Here is a 25,038-nt window from a genome sequence, read left to right on the forward strand (position 1 = left end):
GCCCGTGCTCTACAAGACCAGTCTCGATCCAGTCTCCTGGCTCCCCTTAACGGAAGAGCGATGAAGTCAGTTCTAGCAAATTTAGAAATCTAAATAATTATTCTGCCAGAATGGACCTTGCATTCAGAAAGATAAACATAACTTGCCTGAATGCCCCAGATTTTATAATTTTTTACATGGGGATTTATTCATCCAGGCCTTAGGTGCCCTAAAACATGCTGACAGATGAGGGTAAAGCAGTGTTTCTCAAGTTAGATTAATGTGAAGACCTATTTAAAAAGAAAAACATTCTCTCAAACCCTGAGTCTATGTTTAGAGTTCCTCAGTTCGAAACCTAAGAAACTAATGTCTTAAACGGTGGAAAGGTTTTCTAATTGCAAATAATTTCTGGGAGAGTTTTATACTTGAAACTGGTTTAAAACTGTTTTTAGGTTATCATCAACATGAACACACAAAATTTTAAATGCTCAGAAACCTTGCAGATTCTTAGTGCTATATCTGGGGACCCTGTTGGAGAAACATTTTATGAAAAACAATGGTATTAAATCCATACAAGGGAATTTTTTAAAAATCGGTATATTAATACTTTTGTTTGAAGAATTTTTCCCTTTGACGTTTTGACTAAAGAGGATTGTAAATGATGTGTATAAGCAGGACCAAGTGTGCGTATGAGCGAAGTTACAAAAAGAACCCCACCCTTGCAGACAAAAAAAAATCTTAGAGATCTGCTGTGTCCTCTCTCAGCGCAGTTTCCTCCTCTCTGTAGAGGGCAGGCTGGGCTGGCTGAGCATGGGCCCCAGGAGCGCGATCTTTCCGACGTCCCAGCAAGTACGCTTGCCTGCTGCAGCCAAGAAGACAGTCCCCATAAAAATAACAAGACAGGGCTCAGGACTTGAGGACTGCAGGCAGCCTGGGGACACACCGTGTAACACATGCTCTACCAGCAGCAGCTACAGAAATATTTCAGCTTGGTGAACATTTGGGATTATGAGAACAATGAGCACAGTCTCGCCCGACATATGACCTATTTTCAGTTAGGACGCAAGTCAGCTTGGAAGAGGCCTTCAGGGGGCTGCTGGGACACAGCCTGCCTTCGGGCCACAACGAGGAGGGTGGGGAATCTAGGTCAGGGTCATCGTGGGTTCTTTAATTTTCATCCCTGCCTAAAGGGCAGGAACAAGGATGGAGAAGGTAACAGTTACCTGTTCAAAAGAATGGAGTCCGCTTTCTTTTCCTAACCTCACCATATCTTCCAAAATGGCTTTCTTCAGCTCCTGAATTGAACCATACAGGTAAAATTACAAGGCAAAAACATAGTTCAAAATGGAAATAGAGGCATCAATGAGTTTTGAGCGAAGGTGCAACTGGCAGTCGTACCAACGTTCCCCGCACCCTTCACACCTCCAACTGGTGGTCAGCATGCCAGTTGCCACCTCTCATCAGGCCAGTAAGCGCTGGGCAGCCTAGAGGGTGACTCTGTGGAGGCTGAAGGTCTTTTTTTAAAGTGGTCCTCTGGTCAACATGGTGAGTCCCAAGGGCCCTGCCACCCCCAGAAAAGCCCAGGGTCCAGTGGGAGCTCATGGCCGTTGCTGAGAAATAGACCATGTGATCAAGGGGCCGATGCTGAGCCAGGGCCCAGAGGTCCTCTTCCACAGGACCTTCTATGTGCCGTGAAAAGAAAGGCACCACGGGCTAATGCTCTCAGCAGGGTGACCTGTGCTACCTTTTCTTTTTCTTTTTTGTCTTTTTATCTTTTCAGGGCCATACCCGTGACATACGGAGGTTCCCAGGCCAGGGGTCCAACTGAAGCTGCAGCCACCAGCCTCCACCACAGCCACAGCAACGCAGGATCCGAGCCGTGTCTGTGACCTACACCGCAGCTCACGGCAATGCCGCATCCTGAACCCACTGAGCGAGGCCAGGGATCAAACCGGCATCCTCATGGATGCTAGTCAGGTTCATTCACAGATGAGCCATGACGGGAACACCATGTGTTACGTTTTCAATTCCGTAATTGTCTACCTAAGCCCAGGAGATACAAAATCTACCTCACATTAGGTGAGAGCAGGGCCAGTGAGTCAGAAGGCCTCCGCTCACATCTGACACTGCTGCTAAGCAGCTGTGTGGCCTTGGGCAAACCACCTCCCTCTCTGGCTCCTCCTGCAAGGTGCAAAACAGCAGGGCTAGGCAAGCTTTCTGTACTGTCTCCCGGCCAGAAAATCAAACAGTTTAGCAGACATTCTAAGAAATATGAGCTCCTTCTGCCACAACAAAAACGACCAACCTCTGCTTTAGGATTCCCACCATTTGTAAAATAAAGTTAGAAATCTCCCGCCATATTCAAATGCCACTTGCTTTCTATCCTCTCATTATGCGCTATCACAGAAGGGCCGGCAGCCTTTCAGGGAACGGGCCCCAGGTACAGACCTTATTCGCGCAGAGCTCTGCGTACGTCCCTTCAATTCCTCTCTTCTGGGCCCAAGAGGGCATGACTTCCGGGTCGGGTACGACAATGCCCACCAAAAAGGCCTGCGGTCCCACCAGAGGAAAAACACAGTTATGACAAAGGCTTTTAAAGTGGTTATTTGTGGCATTCTCAGACTCCACTCTTTTCTAAAAATAAGTATGTTTATGTTACCAAACATTTCCACAAATGCATCACACATTCTTGACAAAAATATCCTTGAATATTTCTGATATTCTTAAATAGTTCTTGAATATTTAACTTTGTGGAAAATTAATAAAGGATAAGGAGATTAAGAATCAGTAAGGTCAGTTCTATATGTGCCTGTGATTCTCATGCCAATCTTTTTTTTTGCTTTTTAGGGCTGCACCCACGACATATGGAGGTTCCCAGGCTAGGGGTCTAACTGGATCTGTAGGTGCTGGCCTATGCCAGAGCCACAGCCATGCCAGATCTGAACAGTGTCTGCAACCTACACCACAGCTCACGGCAACACTGGCTCCTTAACCCACTGAGCGAGGTCAGGGATCAAACCCGAAACCTCGTGGTTCCTAGTCGATTCATTTCTGCTGTGCCACGACAGGAACGTCGCATGCCAGTCTTAAATGAGTACGTCTTTAGGATACTAGTCAACCAGCTCTATGAACCAAAACACATATTTCTCAGGATTTCCAGGCCATTTTGAAATTGCTTCATTAATATGATCTGCATTCATTAAGAACACCATTTTTTTTTTTTTTTTTTGGCTGTCCCTGCAATATATGAAAGTTCCCGGGCCAGGGACTGAACACACACCACAGCTGTAACTAGAGCCACAGCGGTGATGATGCCAGATCCTTAATGCGCTGAGCCAAGGAACTCATGAGAATACCGTTTTAATTTTTAAAGCATTTTCTTGGAAAATAATTTAATAGTATTTAATTATATAAATCCAATGATAGCACGGAATATATTCTTTATGATCTTTCTATTAAAAGCAGAATATAAGACTTCTCTAAATAATTTAATCCTAAGCTGTATCAGCATATTGGCTTAATATATTAAGTTATATTATCAGTACCATTATTTGCAATACTGTGTCTATTTATCCGTAACCTTCGTTTACATATTTCAAAACCCAAATAGCAGAAAGCCTGACTCTTGCTTTAGCATCTTACCGCAAAATTCCTCTTGGGGGTACGCAGAGAAATGTTAAAATGAGTGGGAATGTTTATTATTGCCACTTGATGTAACTTATTGACCTCACTGCAATTTATCAAAGTATAAGCAATTAAGACGGCTCCTTTAGAAAGGCATTTTCCCTCATGATCTGAGAGGCAGGAAAATACCCATGTTTGATTGGAAATCGATGTTCATCAATGTAATTGAATACCAGAGACCCAGGAAACTATTCCCCAGTTTTTCAGCAGGCCCACACGTGTGGGAGGGCTGAGGCGGGGAGACGCACCTTTAGGCTGTCCCCGTGCACGTAGACTTGCGCCACAGGCTCGCTCCGGATGTAGATGTTCTCGATCTTCTCAGGCGCAATGTACTCTCCCTGAGCGAGTTTAAATATGTGCTTCTTCCGATCAATAATTTTAAGAGTTCCTGCCTGCGGAGTTGGACAAACAGCTTCATAAAAAGATGGCATTCCAAAGCCAGAGCCCCTCGCCCCTGTCCTGTCCCACCCTGCAAGCCCCTCCAGGCCGGCTCCTGATGGCACGCCTCTGCTCTCCTGGAGCCGCAGTGTGGATGGAGAGGGACACTGCCGCCAGCGGGTGGCTCCCACGCTCTGCGGGGCTGTGATGGCCCCCTGAGCTCCCCCTCAGCATTCTCCCCAGTCCCCCTCCCACCCCTGCCACCCAGTGCCCAGCAATGGGTGTCCCCCTTCTCAGAAAGCCCACCTTCTGAGCCTCCTTCCCATCAGGGCTCCTCTCACCCAGGCCCTCGCTCCAAGTGATCTGTCCCTTTTCTCAGCAGCATCTTCAGATTTGCTCCCGTGAGCCATGCATGAGCCTCCACTCCCCGAGGGCAGCCTTACCATCCTCCACCCACAACACAGCTCTGGCAGCGGCGCCCAGATGGCATCGGGGGCCCTCTCCCACCAGGGCCTCTGCAGCAGGTGGCAGCCACTTGGGCAGTGAGTGTTTGTGACCCTGGCCTGCAGGACCCCCACCCACCCCCCTGACTCCTTATGACCTTTATCACTTTCCAGGTGAAGAGAGGGTCTCTCTCCTTTGGCTCAGCCCTCGAATACTGCAATTTCCTCACCTCCACTGACAGCGACCACCATTCCTCTCTTCAGTGGCTACTCCCGTGTCTGCCTGAGCTTCCAGGCAGAGCTCGTCACTACGTTCCAGACTCAGAACCTCACTAATCTCAGAACGCTACAGACACCAGGCCATTTGTCCTGGTTGATGTTACCTCCCCCAAAGGAAGGTCAACATCCTCCTCCTCGAGCCTGTCCGAGTCCCCAAGCCCCACACCAGGAGACGGCCTTGCCCCCGGCCTCTCTTGGCACGGTCAGCAGTCAGGCTCATCCGTCCTCACTTAGTTAAACCCTTCTTGCAGCTCCCTCCTCCTTCCATCAAAACCACTTCCGGATCAGACTTGTGCACACACTCTGGGTCTGCTCCATCTGTTTAGTCACCAGAACCAGAGTAATCCTGTTAGAACAGGAAAGCGAGCAGGCCCTGTTTTGCTCAAAATCCAGGCTGGATAATCGGGCACTCTCCCTGCACTGGCATCTTTGGTCTTCGTGGCACCCCATCATCTGGGTGTCATCACCTGTGTTTCACGAACAGTGAAGGTGAGGATTAGAGAGGCCAGTTAACGCCTCCAGAGCCGCACGGCCAAGGGGTGAGAGATCCAGGATTTGAATCAGGTCTTTCTGGATCAGGAACTTATACCTTTTCCTTGATCTATTTCAAAATAATAATAATTTTTTAAAAGCTGGCTCCCACAGACTGCCTGCCTGCTGCCTTAGACGCTGAGTGCAAGCACAACACTAGCTGTTTCACATGAATTACTTTATTTGCTTCTCATAACACCCTGCAAACTGGGTGGTTTCATCCAAGTTATTAGGCATAAGCAGCAGATCTAGGTTTTTTCCAATTTTGAGGGTTCCACCCCCTTAAAATATAATATAAAAGGAAGCGCAGAGCCTTAAAAGGCGCCTATGAAGGGGTGGGCTGAAGCCCAGGCTTCGTCAGCTGATGGGACAGTCTAGCCTCTGCCAGTGTCCAGGGCCCCATTGCTTCTCCAGCCTCCCTCCTCCACAATGTGGGCCCTCAGAACTGCTTGCCTTGGAGTTCCCATCATGGCTCAGAGGTTAACGAACCCAACTAGCATCCATGAGGACATGGGTTTGACCCCTGGCCTTGCTCAGTGGGTTAAGGATCCAGCATTGCGGTGTAGGTTGCAGCTGCAGCTCGGATCCCATGTTGCTGTGGCTGTGGTATAAGCCGGTGGCTACAGCTCCAACTGGATCCCTAGCTTGGGAACTTCCATATGCCACTAGTACAGACCTAAAAAGACAAAAGAAGGAAGAAAGAAAAAAAAAAAAAAAAAAAAAGAACTGCTTGCCTCACACCTCCAGTGTCTCTCTACTTAGCACGTGCTGTATCACTCCTGCCTGACTGTCCTTCCCGCTGTCTCCTCTCCCCTTGGAACAGGACTCACATCCTAGTAAGTGCTGTCCTGCTCTGCTTCTCCCCAGGGGAACGTGGTCCTCATCTCATGCCCATCCCATGGGGTTGGGAATTGCCTTAATGTGCCCCCCACACCCCCCCGAGCAGAGTCCCTGGCTCAGGGCACACACTGGGGACACATTCCTGTCTGCTGCGGGAATGAAGGTTTCAAGCAGGGGCACATCTGCTCACCAGCCCAGAGAGCCCCTAAAGGGACCAACATCATGTCTGATAAACTCAACATCTCAGAAAGCCCACTCGAAACCTTAGCAATTTCCGAGAGACACAGGAAAGGTTTCCTGGGATAGACTACAGCAGGCAGGGGGGCTCTCGGTTTCAGTGAGAACTTTTTTCTGGTCATAGCTTTCATCTCAGCATCTCCTATGTGCCAGGTATTGTGCTAATAATGGCTTTATAGGTATAATCTCACTTATTCCTCATAACCACAGAGGTAAGCCATGGTATCACCCCCTATCTTACAAATGACAGAATGAAGTACCATTTACTGGTTTTGGCTAAAAGTTGGGGGCCACAGTCAAAGAATGCCATGGAGGTTTGCTTTCTTTTTCTACAGGTGAGGCAATAGGGAGCCCCAGAAAGGGCTGACACTTTGCTCAAGGTCATGAGAGCAGCTGCTGGCAGAGACAAAAGAACCTCGGCCCCCTTCTGCCCAGCTCCAAGCTTTTCTCAGCTGGCGGTCAGTGTCCATGGGCTCCCAGGCCCCACCTTGCTCAGATCTCCCAGAACTACGAACCCCCTGCTCCTTGTATTTGACCCACTGGATTCCAGAGCGCTGTCGGATCTCTTTCTGGATGCCATTTCAAGGTAGGATGGGGCCTCAAACCCCAGCTCTACTCTCCCCAAAAGATCCCCGTCACCTTCATCAGGAGGGTGGAGGAGGTGGCTTGCGGGTGGGGTAAAGAAGAACCTCCCAGTTCCTGGAGGAATTCTGGAATGACTGATGGTCAGGGCAGAGATGAAGGAGAGTCCTGCCTCAGGAGTGAATCAGACCACACACCTCCCATCAGCACCATGCGCGGAGCGCCATGGTTCCAAGCGTACGCACCGGCAGCCACTTCCCAATGTCACCAGTGTGAAGCCAGCCCTCGCTGTCCAGGGCCTCCTTTGTCCTCTCCGGATCTTTCAAGTAACCTTTGAACACATTTGGTCCTCTCACACATATCTGTAGGGACAAACACCCGGTTTGGCTGGCTGATTCCACCAGAGACTCCCGAGCCACTGCTTCATGAACAGGCTCTCGGCCTTCCCATCTCCTTCCACGGAATGAACAAGCACAGGCCAGCTCTATCGACCCTATGGCCTATCTGCAAATGCTCATGTTTCTGCTTGGACAGATACACAGCAGCAAGCCATGCCAGTTAAGACGAAAAATGGATTTTTAAAAAAGCGTAGGAGGAGTTCCTGTTGCGGCTCAGTTAAGAACCCCACATAGTGTCCATGAGAATGCGGGTTCGATCCCTGGCCTTGCTCAGTGGGTAGAAGATCTGGCATTGCTGCAAGCTGCGGCATAGGTTGCAGATATGGCTCAGATCCTGCATTGCTGTGGCTGTGGCGTAGGCAGGCAGCTGCAGCTCCGGTTCAACCCCTAGCTCGAGAGCTTCCATATGCTGCAGGTGTGGCCCTAAAAAAAAAAAAAAAAAAGCTTGGGAATCCCAAATCTTGTTTTTGACCAGTTCAGTTCCAGATTTGGGGGTCTGTTACTTCATGAACAAGAGAGAAAATGCCCAATTCATTTGGGTCAAATTCATCAGTTACATAAAATGACTTTACATATAGGGTGAAAAGAAAACATTTCCATTTTTTTTTTCTTTTACTCACTACATGTACAATATGCACAGACACGAATGCCTTACTGCTCTAGTTTACCTCTCCTTCACCTTGGCTGGCCCAATAATTCAGCTCCTCGACGTCAACAAGCTTGATATGATTGCAGGGTAGAGGGGCCCCGACGTGACCTAGAACACCAGAACAACACGGCACATGTCAGTGCTCAGGTGAACTTCAGCACCAAAGATGCTTCGTGCCACGTAAAACCCCTCCAGTGGTCCAAGAGCGGAATTAGGGATGGAGAGCAAGACATCTTTAGATAGGCATTGTGACAGGCAAGCACTGACGGCAAAACAAATTTCTGGGGAAAGGAGAGGCCAGCCTCAGAGGTTTTACATCTGACTCTGGTCCACACGTTACATTTTGAGTAACAAAGGAATAGAAAACAAGGATGAGGTAACTCAACCCTCACCAAAAATAAGACTTCAAATTTTCTTGGTCTGACATACTCCAGCCACAAAATTACATCTAAGTCATTTTCTAGTCACTGTTTGTGGTTGTTACACAATGCACTGGTAGGAACTGGCTTTGGCTCAAGCAGTTACGCCGTCGGACTGGACTGCCACAATTCACTGGCGAGGCAGAGGATTTTTAAGCAGGTACTGGCCAAGGTCCTGAAATAGTGAGTCACGTAGACAAAAAGGAGGCTGCGACACTTGTCTCTTTTAAATGAGAGACTGTCAAAATCTTTTACAATATTTTATGATGAAAACTATCCTCTCAAAACTCTTGCAAGTTTTTATAGCAAGGGTGCATAGAAAATTTAAAACCTCAAACATCTCACATAGGAAAATGTAGGGGATCTCATAAGAGGGAAGAAAGTGTCTGACAGGAAGGGTATTCCTCTAAGTAATGAGTACATATGATGGCAGCGACAAGAAAAAAGTGAACGAGCCAGGACCTCAGAAGACAGTCCTTGTAGTAAATTTGCCAGCGGCAGAGTTGCCAACAGCTTCACGTAAAGGAAAGGCTTTATTCAGGTAGAGTTTAAAGAGAGAAAACTCAGGGGGAAAGAAAATGCTTCTGTGCCTGACCTGGCCAAATGTGATTTCAATTTAGAATCCCCCTGTCATGCTTCTGCTGACTACCTCAAGGCGCTCTGAAAATAGTATTGCATCACTGAGGATATCTCTTGTCTGAGCACATGGTTCCAAGTTTTCTAGTTTGTAGTTGAGCAAACTTAAGCTCAGCCCAGTGAAGAGTGGCCCCAGGCTCACAAAGGAAGCTGGTATCCTGAAGGGTTCTTTTCCTGAATGTTCTCCAGACTCTTCCAGCAATTCGTCTAAATTTGGTGATGAACAATGCAAGAGCTGTGTACTGCTTCCTCCTTGCCCTGAACGAGAAATCTCCTCAGGATGAGGGTGTAGATAGGAGCTGCCCCTTTCTGAGAATGTCACTGCCTTTTAGATACTGCTGACACAGGAGACCATAGTTCCAAAGAGCCTGTGACATGGCTCTTTGAGAAACAGCACATTGGCTGCTACGAACTTGCCTCTCCTTCCCGAATCACATCCAATTCATTCTAAAATGACTGTAAGCAAGACGGTGGGATGTTAGAAACTATAAAATCCAATATGCTGATATTATAAACATATTCCTCCTGAGCTGTATTTTGTGATCTATTACCTTTTTTTTATGTGACTCCTATTTACCTTAAAAGAAACAGGAAAATGCAAAATAAAAAATAGTAGAAAATACAAAAATATATAACAAAACAACAGATCCATAATGCCATAACACTTATAAACACCATCATTACGTTTCCTCTGTTTCTTTTGCTAAGTCCTAAGTGCCTATGTAAATATACTTGCCGAGAGGAAGCCTTAGAGCCTGCTGTTCTAACTCACTCCCACATCTACAGCCCATCCTACCTGAGGTCCAGTCCCCGGGTGTAGTGAAGGTACATCCAGCTGTGCACTCGGTTTGGCCGTAACCTTCATAAACCTTCAAGCAAAACACGGAGACTAGGAGTTCCCCTCATGGCTCAGTGGTTAACGAACCCAACTAGTAACCATGAGGATGGACACAGGTTCGATCCCTGGCCTCTCTCAGGGGGTTAAGGATCTGGCGTTGCCATGAGCTGTGGTATAGGTCTCAGACATGGCTTGGATCTCATGTTGCTGTGGCTGTGGTGTAGGCCAGCAGCTATAGCTCCGATTGGATCCCTAGCCTGGGAACCTCCACATGCCAAGGTGCAGCCCTAAAAAAAGCAAAAAAAAAAAAAAAAAATCATGGAAACTACACACACTGCAGGCATACACCCTCCAGAGGCTGACTGGCTGTCCTTCTCAACCAGTTAACCTCCCACTGAGCATCTGGCTGCTCCATGCTGGGGACAGTGGGAGAGGAGGCGCTGTGGAAGTAGGTAACTCCAGGTGAAGCTGAACCCGGACAACAGCTACTTTGTTTGGAAGAAATGTTTTTTTTGTTTGTTTTTAACCACAGATACTTAGTAGGTAAGGTGACGTGGTTTGGGCGAAAGGTTTCTGCCCTATTTTCAACCACTGACTGCTTTTCCTTTGAATGTGTACTGAACCTTTTAAAATCTACTAAAGGTTTTATTTTATCCCTGTAAGATATCCCCCCTCAGAGTCCCATGTGCAGACCGGGTGGGAGAGCCTGCCTGCAGGAGTGGCAGGTCATGTTGGTATAAAACAGAGATCAGTGTAAGAAGCCCACGGCTCCTAAAGCATAATTGAGGCACATACATGTAAGAAACAGATGTGCCTACTTTGCTTAAAGCCCACTAGTTACAACTATACTCTGCAGATGTAGGAACGTAATAAATATGAATTGAATGGCTATATGAAGGAATGAATTTTTTTTTAGCAATAACAAAACTTACAGTGTCCAATTAAAACACAGAAATGAACTTCCCTCCCCTTCCCTCATGCCCCTTCTCTGGGTTGGGAGATGGTCTGCAGGCGGGAGAATGCACAGGTGCTGGCACAGGCATGGGACCTACCCTCATGATTCCAGGGTGGACACGCACCTGGGCTTTCCAGAATGTCACCAGGCTATCCTGGCTCTCAGTGACACTGGGCTTTTTATATCTTCAGAGGAGGGAGCTTTTATCCTACAAAAATCTTGCCCCCAGGATCTTTCTCTGGAGAGTAGAAGGCATAATGGGTCTCCTGCCCTGTCCTAACATGCACCCCACTGCCTCCAGAGAAGACCACATAAAGGCAATACCTGGCACCCCAGAGCTGCCCGGAGGAATCCCAGGACTGTTGGTGATGCGGGGGCTGCTCCGGTGACAATCATCCGCACACACCCACCGAGACTGGCCTGTGGGAAAGAGAGAAGAACCTTCCAGAGCTTGTGCTGTTGTGGGTGGCAGGTAGCTCATCCGTGCCTCACCCAAAGTCAACATTCAACCATTGTACCCTATCAGGATCCTAGGGTTGGGATAGAGAGATGGCCTGAGGCTGTACCACACATGAGAAGTCCCTTCTCCTTCCAAATCAATCAACCCAAACAGCTTTGCAATCCAGCCCACAAAAGGCCAACTCTTTGATGTCTTTTGAGATGAGGGCCATTGATCTGTGGAGCATGGTATAACTTTGATTTTCTCTTTCTTAAACTACACAGTTGTTCCCTCACTCGCTCATCATTTGCAAGCATCCAAAACAACTACTTAGGGCAATTTCTCACTCAGTGGGTTAAGGGTCTGGCGTTGCCGTGAGCTGTGGGTGAGCTGTGGTGTAGGTTGCAGATGCTGGATCAGATCTGGTGTTGCTGTGGCATAGGCTGGTAACTACAGCTCCGACTGGATCCCTAGCCTGGGAACTTCCATGTGCCATGGGTGTGGCCCTAAAAAGAAAAAAAAAAAAAGACCAAAAAAACCCCCAAAACTCTAGTGGGGATATAGAAATGAGCAATTCATAAAGGGCTTGGTTTGGAAGAGGTTAAAGGGATGGGAAATGGAGGGAAAGGAAGATTTTTGGCCATCTGACCAGAACCTTGTGTTGCCAGAAAGCCACCAGGGTCAAGGCTACAGGGAAGGGCAACAGAACCTTCAGGCCCCAGGAGCTCCTTGGTAATCCTGCCTAAGTTGCTCTAATGCTTTTAGAGATCAAGGAACTTAATTTCCAGAAGTCCTTCTTGCTGACTGCCTTTGGCAAATATAACACATCTCCAAAGAACAAAAATGAGTCCGTTAAAATTTCAAAGGTTGCTTCAGCTTTGACTTTATCAGTAAATAAGTTACTATAAGATTACAGGTCACTGGGATGAACTTCTCTAATTCTTCTGTGAGGTCACCCTGTGGACACTTGGGTGTCACACTATCATCCCATGTTGATTTTCTTACCTGTCTTTTTTTTTTTTTTTTTTTGGTCTTTTCTAGGGCCACACCTGCGGCATATGGAGGTTCCCAGGCTAGGGGTCCAATCAGGGCTGTAGCCGCTGGCCTACACCAGAGCCACAGCAACGTGGGATCCGAGCCATGTCTGCAACCTACACCACAGCTCAGGGCAACACCGGATCCTTTACCCACTGAGCAAGGCCAGGGAGCGAACCTGCAACCTCGCGGTTCCTAGTCGGATTCGTTAACCACTGAACCACAACAGGAACTCCCTCTTACCTGAATTTTGTTAAAGAAGAGTTCATCCCAAATACTATCATTCCTGATGATTCCACTCCGGACCTCTGCCTGTTTACGTTTTGCTGCGAATTCCAGGAGCCAGCGCTTTAATGGCGTGTTTGCCTGGCTGAAAATCTAAGGAACACAAGTTGGAGAGAGCTGTCGAGTCTGTATGTATGTCCCACTGCCAGAAGAAGGCCCCGACTGGCCAGGAGAGAAGCCACACTTTATTTTTGCCTCTGCAGGAAGTCAGCGAACATGTGACATCCAGTTAAAGCTTAACACTACCAAGGTTCAGGCACACTGTGGGGAAAGGTGCTTCCCCCCAAAATCTCCCAACCAGGGTGCTGGAGAATAGGAAGAAAAGAGGAGGAGGGGTGAAAGGTAGGAAAGGACAGAGGAGATGAGTTCCAGGACACAGGGTGGAGGTGTAGAAAGCCTGCCTGGGGCTCTGGCCTCTGTCCCAACAAGCAGATCTGCAGCCGCTCAGCCCGCGGGGCTCACCTTGTCATACATCCGGTTCAGCAGCCGTGGGACCACAGGGAAGATGGTGGGGCACAGAGCCTTCATGTCATCCGACAGGAGGCGGATGTCTCCCTGGAAGAAGCCCACGCGCCCCCCGTGGCAGTAGACGACAGACTGGAGGAAGAGCACAGGAAGGGTCCCTCAGGGTGTCACTCCTGGCGGCAGTCCAGAGCTATCCAAAGCTCTGCCCAACGAGGAGGGCACCCACGACCCCCTAACCCAGCTCTGGAGGAAGCCATCTGAGGGGACCACACCCCCCGCCACACCTCCCCACTAAGTCCCACTCAGACATGGAAGAAGCCAGAGAAAGGGTGGGATTCCGAGCCTGTGGGAGATGCTAGACCAATGTCACTGGAGCCTGCCCCTTCATGCTTATCCCCGAGCCCTGGACAGGGGTGACCCTGGGGACTTCCCCAGGGACATCCTGGCAACTCTGGGAGTCCTGGAGATACTGCTAATGTTGGCTGTGGGAGGCCAAGAGGGAGCCTGGCTGGTTGCTAATGAGAGTAGGAGTATGCCAGGGGCCTAAGACAGGCTCCTTTCTTTAATGCTCATGGTAAGCCTATGAAGGAGACAGAATTTCTTTCTTTTTTTCTTTTGGCCACACCTGTGGCACATGGAACTTCCCCAGACCAGGGATTAAACCCACGTCACAGCAGCGACCCAGGCCATGGCAGGGAAAATGCTGGATACTTAACCTACTGCGCCACAAGGGAACTCCGGAATTTCTAATCCTCATTTTACAGAGTGGAATCCAAGGGTCAGAGAGGTAAAGGGATCGGCCCAGAGCTACGAAACTAGTTCACAGCAATTGCTGGCATTCAAGCCCAGGTCTGGAAAGCTGGAAAGCATGCCCCAGGATACCAGCTCTCCCTAGGCAAAGCCGGGGAGGCTTAGGAAATAGGTGATGCGCAGGTTAGTCCCGCGTGACACACGTGGATAACGTTTGTCCCCAAAACCCCAGGTGGACAACTCATTCCCTGTGCATTTCCACAAGGCCTGCCCCGTGGCCAATCATAACGCCAGCTCCATCTACAGCCCAAAAGGCCCTGATAGTCTGATTCTCCAACTTTTCGGTCTGGTTTCCTTTTTTTAGGAGTTTGTGAGTGATAGAAGTTATAGGATATAGGTGTTCTGGCCTTAAATGGAGACTTAATGACCAGAGCTGAAAAGCCCTCTGATCTGATGGCATCAGCCGAGGCCTTTCTCGGCCAGGGTGTGTCCACAGGTAAGACAAAGCAGGCCTGGGTCTTCCCTGGAGCCGTGCTCCCAGGAAGGACAGGTCAGGTGACCCCTCTGACACCTTCCAAGGACAAGGCGCTGCCAGTGACAAGTGACACCCTGCTAGGGTTCTGGGTTCTAGGCACAGACTGCGCCTCCCTGGAGCCAGGGCCTTACCTGCACCATTCGCTCAAACATGTGTGCTAAAGGCAAATAGGAAATGTGCACATCCGCACAAGTGGGAGCCCACTGACTCTGTAAGAAAACAGAAGGAGCCCAGGCAAGGCCCGGTCAGTCAGGCGGGCGTCTTACCTGGATGACTCTCTCAAACATGTGAGCCAGAGGCAGGAAGGAGATGAGCACATCGTCCTGTCTCGGAAAGATCACTTTCTGCAGGTGCCGGGCATGGGAGACAGAAAGGAAAGAAACACTGACAGGAAGACGACAAGAGAGTCATAAAACAATAAAGAGAAAATGACCTGGACGGGCAAACAGGAAGAGGGGGAGGGCAGTCGGGAGGGTAGGGGGCACAGAGAGAGGCGGGGGGGGAAATGAGAGAGGGAAGGAGAGAGAGGAAGAGGGAAGGTGCAGAGAGAAAAGAGACAGGGCAGCGTAGGAAGCGGAGTGTTAGGTCGAAGCGCCAGTGGGTCTAGTTATCTGCAGAAGCAAAGAGCCAGTTGAAGCACACATAAACCAGCAGAGTCAGCTCCGCAGGGAAGCTCGGGGAGGCCTGCTCCTCGCTCACAGTCCTTGGCACTCGCGCCGCCCTCCCCACGCCTGCAGGGTCTGCCTCAGGCCCCATTTCACCAGCTGCCCCAGGGCCACTCGGGCAGGGATGTGGAGGGTCTCAGCTTGTCGGCAACTTCTAGTTCTGCTTCCAGAGGAAGGGGCACATAGGACCCTAGACCTATGCCCACTGGGGCTGGAGTACATGCCCCAGACAGAGGCATAGTGGTTGGGACCAGGCCCCCAGGCCATGACCTGTGAACGGGGCTTAAAAGACATGGCCCAGACGGACCCCACTCCCTGGGATGGGACTGGCTTCAGGGACCAGGATGTTCCGGTCACGGAGCCCTGCTCCTCAGGGACAAGCTCTCCCCAGCTGACTTCCCTGCTCGCCACCCTTTTTCAGAGGTCTTCGCGCCCCCGGGCTGGCTTCTGGAGGAGGTTGGATGAGCCCTGGGAACTGTGCTCCCAGCTCCCGGCTCGGGCTCAGCTACCGAGAATCTCTCAGCGATTGCTACAAAAATATGTAATTGTTTGGCATAGGCTTCATAATGCCACCTGACACACCCATAAATGTGAGTAGTGATTTTCTCCAGAGTAGAGAACATGCTTAACTTGTATGAAAAGGTACATTCCTTTCTCCTTAAGGAGACGGTAGGACACTCAGATACTCACCACTTGTGGGAAAAGGTCCTTCTTTCTTAGTTGGTTAAAAATGCTAACATGCTTTTGTCAGGCCAACACATCCAGCTTTTTTTAGGTATACCTTTTTTTTAAGTACAGCTTTATAAATTGGCAGTTGCCGTTGTTTCTCAGACTCTAGTAGTCCTTAAACACAAAATGACTGAATTAAACCCTGACCTACTTGGAAAAACAAGTTATTAAGGATTCCTCTCTAAGTAAAGGTACACCGAAAACCATAGGCATCTCAGTTTTTGAAGTTAAAAATGCAAAAGAGGTTTCCACATTTTTCTTTCTGCTATCTGAGCACTCTGAGAAAACCACTGCGTATTTATCAGGTTATGGATCATTTCACTGCTTGGGGTTCAAAGTGTCTGCCAAAGTGAGGTTGTTCTAATGAGAACAGTGACTCCTGCCTGTGAAAGGCAGCTCAGGTTATATCGGGGGGAAAAAAAAAGAAAAGAGGTCCTCCAAGGCTTGAGGGTGGCCTCCAGAGACACCCGCATTAAAGAGTCTACGTTATTCACCTCTGTCACTTTCAGAAAGCCTGAGAAATCAGCCACCACGTTCCCATGGGTGAGCATCGCACCTTTTGGGTTCCCTGAAAGGAGAGAGCAAGAAGAAGAATTAGCTGGAAGCTCAAGGGTCATCACCCTTTGGGAATAGTGCCAGAGCCAGCAGTCTCAGACACCCAGTACTGTCCACCCAAGGCTGTGGCCTCCGGCGACAGCCATCCTCAGTCTCAGGCAGATGAGTGCTGTGTTCAAGCCTATAGACACTTGAATCCCACTTGGAGGCTCCCAGCTGCTTGAGACCAGAAGGCAAGTGACACAGCCGCCCAGGCGGGGGTGCCCCCAGGCCTGAAGAATTAGCTATTTGTGGCCTGTGCCTTCCTTTCTGCCACCCTCAGGGAGCACAGGCTCTTGGTCCCCAGTCTCCTTAAATACACCTGTAACTTATGCTATCCTCTGGACCTGAGCAGGTCTAGTCTGCAGAATCCAGGGGCCAACTGTGCTGGGAGAGGACTTCCTTGCTGCACCGGGCACCTGGGAAGACCCCAGCTCAGCCCAGCCCTTCCAGAGCACCGGGCAGCTCTCCCGCCTGCTCATCAGCAGAGACGGGATGTGGACATTCTTGCTTTGTCTTGATACAACCTTTCACTAACGCTTATGAGGAAGCCCCAGCTGCTACGGTGGCTTAGGGGACAGAGGCCAGGTGGGGACTGAGGGCACAGCAGGCTGGGAAGGAAGGCTGCTTAGCCACATTTCATGCCAGATGGACACCACACTGGCACTGCTGCTGGGCTCAAATTCTGGCCTTGTCTCTCACTGCCAGCCTAACACAGGAAACGCATTTCTTCTCTCTCAGCTTCCTCATCTGTAAAATTGGGACAATGACACTCACCTCATAGGGTTTCTGAAGCCCTAAGGACCTAAGCCATGTACAGGAGATATTAAACGAGAACATTCCACTGAGGCAGCAGATACAAGAGCTGTGAAACTCCCCAAATGAGGGGCCAGATGCAGACCATGTGCGGAACTTAGCCAAGAACTGGCAAATAAACCAATATGTTAACTTTGCAACCCTCACCCAGAAAGATGGAATAAAAGGGCTGAGCTGGAGATCAAGAGAGGTTTGTAGTAAATGCCACCAAATTGTTTGCTTTAAAAAAATGGTTAATGTTATGCACTATGAATTTCACCACAATAAGAAAGACACAGAAAGAGATGAAAAGAATGAGGGAGAATTTGTGAGAAGGATTTCTTGGCTTGAGATCCACACTGAGTTCTTTTTTTTTTTTTTTTTTTTTTTGTCTTTTGTCCTTTAGGGCCACACCCACAACACATGGAGGTTCCCAAGTTAGGCGGTCTAATCAGAGATGTTTCTGCCAGCCTACGCCACAGCCACAGCAATACCAGATCTGAGCCATGTCTGCGACCTGCACCACAGCTCATGGCAATGCCAGATCCTTAACCCACTAAGCGAGGCCAGGGATTGAACCTGCACTTCATGGTTCCTAGTCGAATTCGTTTCAGCTGCGCCCCAATGGGAACTCCCACGCTGAGTTCTATAGTCCATCACAAAGGCAGGAGTGAGGATCCCCTCGCAACTCCAACCTGAAACCTAAGCTAACTCAGCCCTAATGGGATTGATTAGAGCCCAATCATGTTCCCTACAACCAGGAGTCCCAATAAGAATGCTGACGGAGGCTGCAGCTACAATAAATCAATCAGCCCCAGAAGCTGGATATGGAGTCTGCAGAAGGAACATCAGGTGGTGCTGGGGAGGGTGTGTTAAAAAGGAGTCTTGTCCATGAGCTGGTTTCCCTGCCAAAAGCAGGGCGTAGCAATCCAGAGTCTACCAGGGAGAGAAGCCAGAGCGGAGTGGGGAGCAGACACCCAAAGGAGGGTCCTGCTGCCGCAGGAGAACTCCTGAAAACAGAGCCAGGAGTACACGTGTGCCCAAACTGCTTCCCCGATTTCCTCTCCCACTTGGTCTCCTTCCCCACTTGCATCTGGTGGGCGGGGGAGAAATCCTCACTAGCCAGCTGAGAGCTGAGGACCGGGAGGAGGAAGAACACCAGAGGCCAGCAAGGAAGGAAGACCAGGCCTCCCCAGCCAAGCCTGCACCCAGCCCCTGCTGGGAAGGGAGGTACAAGGAAGCAGACAGGTTCATATTCTGGACTGACCCGTAATTCTGAATGAAGACTGTGACTGTGGGAGTTTCCATCATGGCGCCACAGAAACGAATCTGACTAGGAACCATGAGGTTGCGGGTTCAATCCCTGGCTTCGCTCAGTGGGTTAAGGACCTGGTGTTGCCGTGAGCTGTGGTGTAGGTCGCAGATACGGCTCGGATCCCTTGTTGTTGTAGCTGTAGCGTAGGCTGGCAGCTGTAGCTCCGATTAGAACCCTAGCCTGGGAACCTCCATAGGCTGCAGGTAAGGCCCTAAAAAGACAAAAAAAAAATAATAATAAAAATAAAAGTAAATAAAAATCACGTTTCCTAATAAGTAGCTGTTAAAATTTTTCCTTTTCAGATGACGATCCATGAAATCTGTTTTCCCCCCCTTTGTCCTTTCATCCCAGGATCTTTCTTCAATCCCAGGCCCATATTATCTCCTAAATATAAATGCCACAGAGTTCCTGGGCCCATGAACTATTTTTAGAGTGTCACCCAAAATTTTCATCTGTGGATTCTCAAATTTTGGAATTTTCTAAGCAACACTGCCAAAATACTAGGTATGAAATCAGAACTGTCCAAAATATGGTCCTATGCTGTACAGCTTTAGATCTGCTAGGCTGGCTGATATGCTCACGCCTAGTATAACCCCAGGGTGGATGATTTGAGAATCTCAAGAGAAACTTGTCTTCATGGATGAAAAATTTCTAAAGCCTCCATTCAATTCAGGCCAGAACACACATAATGGTGGTAGTTATTCAATTCTGCTTAATTAGACAAGTCCTTTTCCTCTCCAACATGATGAGAAAATCTTACGCCTTTTAGAAACCAATGTTTTCTTGTGGATATAAATGACATGTTATAAACTTCTACTGAGTTACAGAATTTTTAAATATTCCACAAAATATTAAAATTATTTTCTTAGGCGTTCGCATCATTGCTCAGTGGTAACAAACCCAACTAGTCCTCGCTCAGTGGGTTAAGGATCCGGTGTCGCCATGAACTGTGTGGTGTAGGTGGCAGACGTGGCTCGGATCTGGCGTTGCATGGCTATGGTGTAGGCTGGCAGCTACAGCTCTGATTCGACCCCGGCCCGGGAACTTACATATGCTGCAGGTGCAGGCCTAAAAAGACAAGATGATTATTATCTTAAGTCATCTCTAGATGTGGTCCCAAAGGATAAAGGAGAAGTTGACAACAAATTCTGGGAGAAGACTTTGAGGCCCAGTCTCAAAGGGGGACTGGGAGGTGAGAGGTGAGCCTTTGGAAAGCCTCTGCTTTCTTCTCTGATTCAGGACGACAACAGACTTCTGGCAGCACTTGTTTTAAACATGAGGTGGAAATGTTCCCAAGTTGCTCACATGGAGGACAGGTCTAAGCACTACTAGCTAGACCGACGGGCAATCAAAGCTGCAGAATCGCCATGACCTCTGGTTCTCTCCTTTTCTAAGGCGACGTCAATAGGAGGCCCTGCTACCCAGGCCTCGACGCTTCAGCAGTATGAGGCCTATGGTCCATTTCCCACCTTGTATTCACAAGTTAGCAGCACTGCACTTCATTTTCTCTCTAGCTACTAAAAGAAAAAAAAAAAAACAAAAAACAAAAAAACCTCCCCTAGTTTCAGATTCTGCAAACAGCATTTTGGTTTCAGCCAGTGTTCCTGGGTGGGCCACCCATGGCTGATACACAGAGGGCATTTCACTGGGTGAAGATCTGCCCTGGTTGGATGTTGGCTCCAAGTAGGAGCAGCTGTGGGCTGATGCTGAGCCCAAGGTCTCTCTTGCAGGAGTGGGCGGGAGGGGGGCTGGGAGCAGTGCTGGGCCCTCCAGCCAGGGGCTCCTCTGGCTGCTTGTTGCTGCTTTCACACAAAGGTGGGTTTTTGGTGACAGAAACGCTCTGAAAGTTGTACAGTGCAGATAGAGAGTTCATTTCCCTGCTACCAGTTCCTCCTTTTTTTACAGTTGAGGCTTACTTCCATCGACCCCCTTATCCACCAATTTCTTAAAAAATCAGATTTGCAGCAACATGGATGGAACTAGAGACTCTTATACTAAGTGCTGTAAGTCTGAAAGAGAAAGACTAAATACCATGTGATATCACTTATATCTGGAATCGAATATACAGCACAAATGAACTTTTCCACAGAAAAGAAACACATGGGCATGGAGATCAGACTTGTGGTTGCCAAGGGGGAGGGGGAGGGAGTGGGATGGACTGGGAATTGGGGGTTAATAGATACAAACTATTGCCTTTGGGGTGGATAAGCAGCGAGATCCAGCTATAGAGCACTGGAAACTATATCTAGTCACTTATGATGGATGCTGATAATGTGAGAAAAAGGAATATATGTGTGTATGTGTGACTGGGTCACCATGCTGTACAGTAGAAAATTGACAGAACACTATAAACCAGCTATAATGGAAAAAAATAAAAATCATTATTAAAAAATGGAAGGTAAAAAATCAGACTTGAGGACTAGCAGGAATACATATAATAACCATAATAGCAGCCAATTACCAAACATTAATATGGGCACTGTGCCAGGCATTTCATATGTTATCTCTTTAAACAACCCTATGCTACTGGTATTGGATGTATTCATTTAATATCCAAATAAATTAAGGCTTAAGAGATGTTAAAATGTTTCCCCTAAAGCTGCATAGTAAGAGTGCCACAATGTAGCACTGTTTGTTTGTTTGTTTGTCTTTTCTAGGGCTGCACCCTCGGCATATGGAGGTTTCCCAGGCCAAGGGGTGAATTGGAGCTACCGCTGCCAACCTACACCAGAGCCACAGCAACGCAGGATCCGAGCCACGTCTGCAACCTACACCACAGCTCATGGCAACGCCGGATCCTTAACCCACTGAGCAAGGCCAGGGACTGAACCTACAACCTCATGGTTCCTAGTGGGATTCGTTAACCACTGAGCCACGACGGGAACTCTGCCACGATGTAATTTTACACATGTGCTCACACAGGTCTTGAATGGACTGGTACAAAACACACAGGTCAAGGTGAGCATTTTCCCAGAGAGATGCCCTTTGAGCAGCCACAGTTGTCGAGCTGATGGGCATTTCCACGCTCAGCTCGAGCACTGGGCTTCCCTGGGCATCCTCAATGGAACAGAAGAGATGCTTCAGTTCCAGGGGCTGCCACCTCCTCCTCTGCCTCCCGGCCCCACTGCCACCACTGAGAAGGGACCCCGCCAGCTCCTCCACGCTGAGGCCCTTTCCTATGACCCCAGACACAGGACCCTCTCACCTACCCTCCCTCTCAAGCTGGACTCCTATGTCCCTCACTGTGGCCACTCTCCTGCCAAGCGCCTCAGCTCCCAGGCCTCCTCTGGAGCACCCCACTCTGATAACCCCCCCCAAATCAATCCAGCCGCCCACCTTTTCCTCTCCTCCCACAATGAGACCCCAGAAGGGTTCTCGTCACAGCAACTGTCACATGGCGCCCCTTAGACTCTGGTCCATTCATGACACCTCTCACCCTCAGGCCCAGACCCTGACCCCTACTCCATGGAGGGGATCCCCCATCTTCCCGGCCTCCCAGAGTCCTTCCTTCCTCCCTTCTCCCCCCAGCTGGGGGCTACATCTCTTAAGGGTCCTTGGAAGCCTCCTCTCTCACCCGACCTGAACCAAAGCTGTGACGGCTTTGCTTGGTGAGCTGAAGTCCCCAGTCCTCTATCTCCAGTGGCTCTCTCTCGACCCTTTCAGATATTTCTAGGAAAATAACAAAAACGCCACCCTCCCTCAACCCCATGGTCCCCCATCAGCTGCCACTCTTTTTTTTTTTTTTTTTTTTTTTTTGCCATTTCTTGGGCTGCTCCCATGGCATATGGAGTTTCCCAGGCTAGGGGTCTAATCGGAGTTGTAGCTGCCAGCCTATGTCAGAGCCACAGCAATGCGGGATCCAAGCCCCATTTGCGACCTACACCACAGCTCACGGCAACGCCAGATCCTTAACCCACTGAGCAAGGGCAGGGATCAAACCCGCAACCTCATGGTTCCTAGTCGGATTCGTTAACCACTGCGCCACGACGGGAACTCCTCAGCTGCCACTCTTGTTCTCCATCATCTCTTCACAGCTAATCTTTTTCTTTTTTAAAATAAACTCTTACAGTGTAACAAACATATGGAAAAGTGCCCAAATAAGTGTGTAGCTCAAAAGATTTTTTTCAAAGTGAACTTACCTGGGCGACTAACACCCAGATCAAGAAACAGAACATTAGGAGTTCCCATCGTGGCTCAGCAGTTAACAAATCCGACTAGGAACCATGAGGTTGCAGGTTCGGTCCCTGGCCTTGCTCAATGGGTTAAGGATCCGGGGTTGCCGTGACCGTGGTGTAGGTCACAGATGCAGCTCAGATCCCGCGTTGCTGTCGGAGCTGTAGCTGGCGGCTACAGCTCCGATTAAACCCCTAACCTGGGAACCTCCACATGCTGCAGGTGCGGCCCTAGAATAGACAGAAAAAAAAAAAAAGAAAGAACCAAAACATTATCAGCATTCCAGGGCATGGTTATCCTGGAAGGGCAACCAACATCCTGACTTCTAAAAGCGGAGGCTCCTTTCTCCTCTTTCTTTGTGGGGCTGCACCCACATCATACAGAGGTTCTTAGGCTAGGAGTCGAATCACAGCAACACCAGATGCTTAAGCCACTGAAGGAGACCAGGGATTGAACCCGCATCCTGAGAGATAACAGTTGGGTTCGTTACCACTGAGCCACAACCGGAACTCCATAAACGCAGAGACTCCTTTACTGTGTTTTGTAAAATTCTTCTTTGGCCACACTTATAGCATGCGGAAGTTTCCAGGCCAGGGATCAAACCCACGCCACAGCAGTCACTACAGCTACAGCAGTGACAATGCCTGATCCTTAACCCACTGAGCCACCAGGGAACTCCTACTAAGAAGGATATGTTTTTACAAGACTGTATTTTCTTCTCTTGGAAGAGAGGGTACATGAACTCATAAGGATACATCTGAACTACCATTCATGAGGCCCACTTTCCCAAACTGGGCTCTGTTACTACCCACATTATCTTTTATTTGGAGAGAGTGGTTAAGATTTCAGACCAGCTAATAGTTGCTAAGAAATGAAGCACCCATCAGCCATCCCTGAGTATAGTACATCCCAAGCTCCCACCTCATCCAGGGCCTTCTTGGCCTGACTAGTGGCTCCAAAGCATTGGCTTATTCCGGGACTCTTCATAAACGTTTCCATCACACACCAAAAGGAAAACCTTTCCAGAAGGGTTCCACCAGAATCATAATTCAAATGTCAGTTCAGATCATACCTCCCAACTTTCCCCATTGAAAGAACAATGTAACTCTTGAAGAGGCTGAAGCCAGAACACTTAGGGCAGAAGGGAGCTGCATTCTCGGCTGTGAGGTATTGGACAAGGGGATGATGCCTACGCAACCAGAGGCACAGGCTTAGGTGAATGCCAGAGGAAACCCAAGTGCACGGCCAAGACGCCTGCTCACTCCTCCAGCTGTGCCCTGGCACCAGCCATATCTCTGGATGGAAAGGTCTGAGGACCAAACCATGACCTGTTTTCCAGGCTCATTACCACCTATTTCCACCACATAGAGCTCAGACAGGATGCTCAGCTTCTAATTGTGATTCCACGGTCTGAAAAAGTACTGGACCTCATGAGGCCGGCCCCCTCCAGGTAGGCAACAGCACCACTGCATCATCAAGCTCTCTCCCAGATACAGAGGCTGCATCTGTGACTTAGGGACTCGTTATAAGCCAGAGGGCACTCTTGAACAGCAAGTGTCCAAAGCTAAAAGCTTAGAGTGACCTGCTCCCAAACCCAGGGTGGGGGGACACATCACCAAAATTTCACACTGTGAAACTCTTGACAAAAAGCAACATAAACCTGAAGGGCATTTCTGAATCCCGGGATGGCTCCAGATGTCAGCTCCTGGAGAGCAAGGACTGTGTTATTCTCTTTTGACAAGGCTTAGCGGTATGCTGGAAATTCTCAAATTCTTAAATTAATGGCAAAAATCCATTTCGATTCAGTAAAATCCTGTGTGTCACGATCCGCTCACAAGGATAGTCCTGCCTGTGGAGCTGAGCAAGGATCTGCCAAATGCCTTAGAGGCTTCGTCTGAGAAAGGCATGGGAGTCCCAGTTCACTGCCCATCAAGAGCTGTCCTCCAGACAGGCCAGTTCTGGGTCTGGAAACTTCTTGCCCATTCAGGACAAGGGCAAGTGACTTCCTGTGTCACAGGATGAGACAGATGGAGCGGCATCTCGAGAGCGCCTCACAGATGAAGAGCACTGGGCTTGGAGGTAGGAAAACAGGGCATAGGCCCTCTGCCTCCACAGGCCGGTGTCCCCTGGGACAGTCCCCACCCCTGCCTACCTCACAGGCTGTGCTGAAGCCCAGGGGTGCAGTGATCAGGTGAACAGGCCACCGTAGACTGTAAAGGGCTGTGCCTATGGCCGTGTTCCTCTGGGGCAGTCTGCCTTCCCCAGGAAGCCCTCCTGGGCTGTTCCCACTGATGCTGGCGCATGCGCTCCTCTGTCAGCACCGGACATGGAGGGCGTCATTCCTGCTGGTCCTTTTCCTGAGAGCCTCGCCCACGGCATGCCAGCCCCAGAGCAGCTGCCCTTTCACACA

The 25,038-nt window shown here is 49.2% G+C and overlaps 1 protein-coding gene and 1 long non-coding RNA gene across 25 annotated transcripts in view; one reads left to right on the top strand and one right to left on the bottom strand.

The window, feature by feature from the left end:
- The window catches only part of ACSL6 (acyl-CoA synthetase long chain family member 6), a 70,422-nt gene that overhangs the window by 17,435 nt on the left and 27,949 nt on the right, over window positions 1-25,038 (bottom strand). For 9 of the 24 annotated variants that reach the window (XM_021084743.2, XM_085014528.1, XM_005661633.4 and 6 more), the window contains 11 exons: window positions 16,246-16,319; window positions 14,624-14,701; window positions 13,070-13,204; window positions 12,566-12,700; window positions 11,173-11,268; window positions 9,852-9,924; window positions 8,020-8,108; window positions 7,199-7,315; window positions 3,912-4,055; window positions 2,428-2,529; window positions 1,203-1,274 (listed from right to left, as the gene is read on the bottom strand). In XM_021084743.2, the coding sequence (XP_020940402.1) occupies window positions 1,203-1,274; window positions 2,428-2,529; window positions 3,912-4,055; window positions 7,199-7,315; window positions 8,020-8,108; window positions 9,852-9,924; window positions 11,173-11,268; window positions 12,566-12,700; window positions 13,070-13,204; window positions 14,624-14,701; window positions 16,246-16,319 (1,115 nt within the window). Of the gene's footprint in view, window positions 1-771; window positions 1,275-2,427; window positions 2,530-3,911; window positions 4,056-7,198; window positions 7,316-8,019; window positions 8,109-9,851; window positions 9,925-11,172; window positions 11,269-12,565; window positions 12,701-13,069; window positions 13,205-14,488; window positions 14,567-14,623; window positions 14,702-16,245; window positions 16,320-25,038 lie in introns of all 24 variants that reach the window. The other 15 variants (XM_085014533.1, XM_013995103.3, XM_005661634.4 and 12 more) reach the window with 3 other exon arrangements.
- Window positions 18,617-22,891, top strand: LOC146405745 (uncharacterized). The gene is made up of 3 exons (XR_014838788.1): window positions 18,617-19,373; window positions 21,277-22,407; window positions 22,691-22,891. It is a non-coding gene; the product is annotated as an uncharacterized LOC146405745 (long non-coding RNA).

The sequence above is a fragment of the Sus scrofa genome, chromosome 2, assembly GCF_054392235.1.
Source record: "Sus scrofa isolate SSC_HxYL_T2T_F1_AM1 chromosome 2, Sscrofa_HxYL_maternal_Yorkshire_Landrace_v2.0, whole genome shotgun sequence".
Classification (NCBI taxonomy): Eukaryota; Metazoa; Chordata; class Mammalia; order Artiodactyla; family Suidae; genus Sus; species Sus scrofa.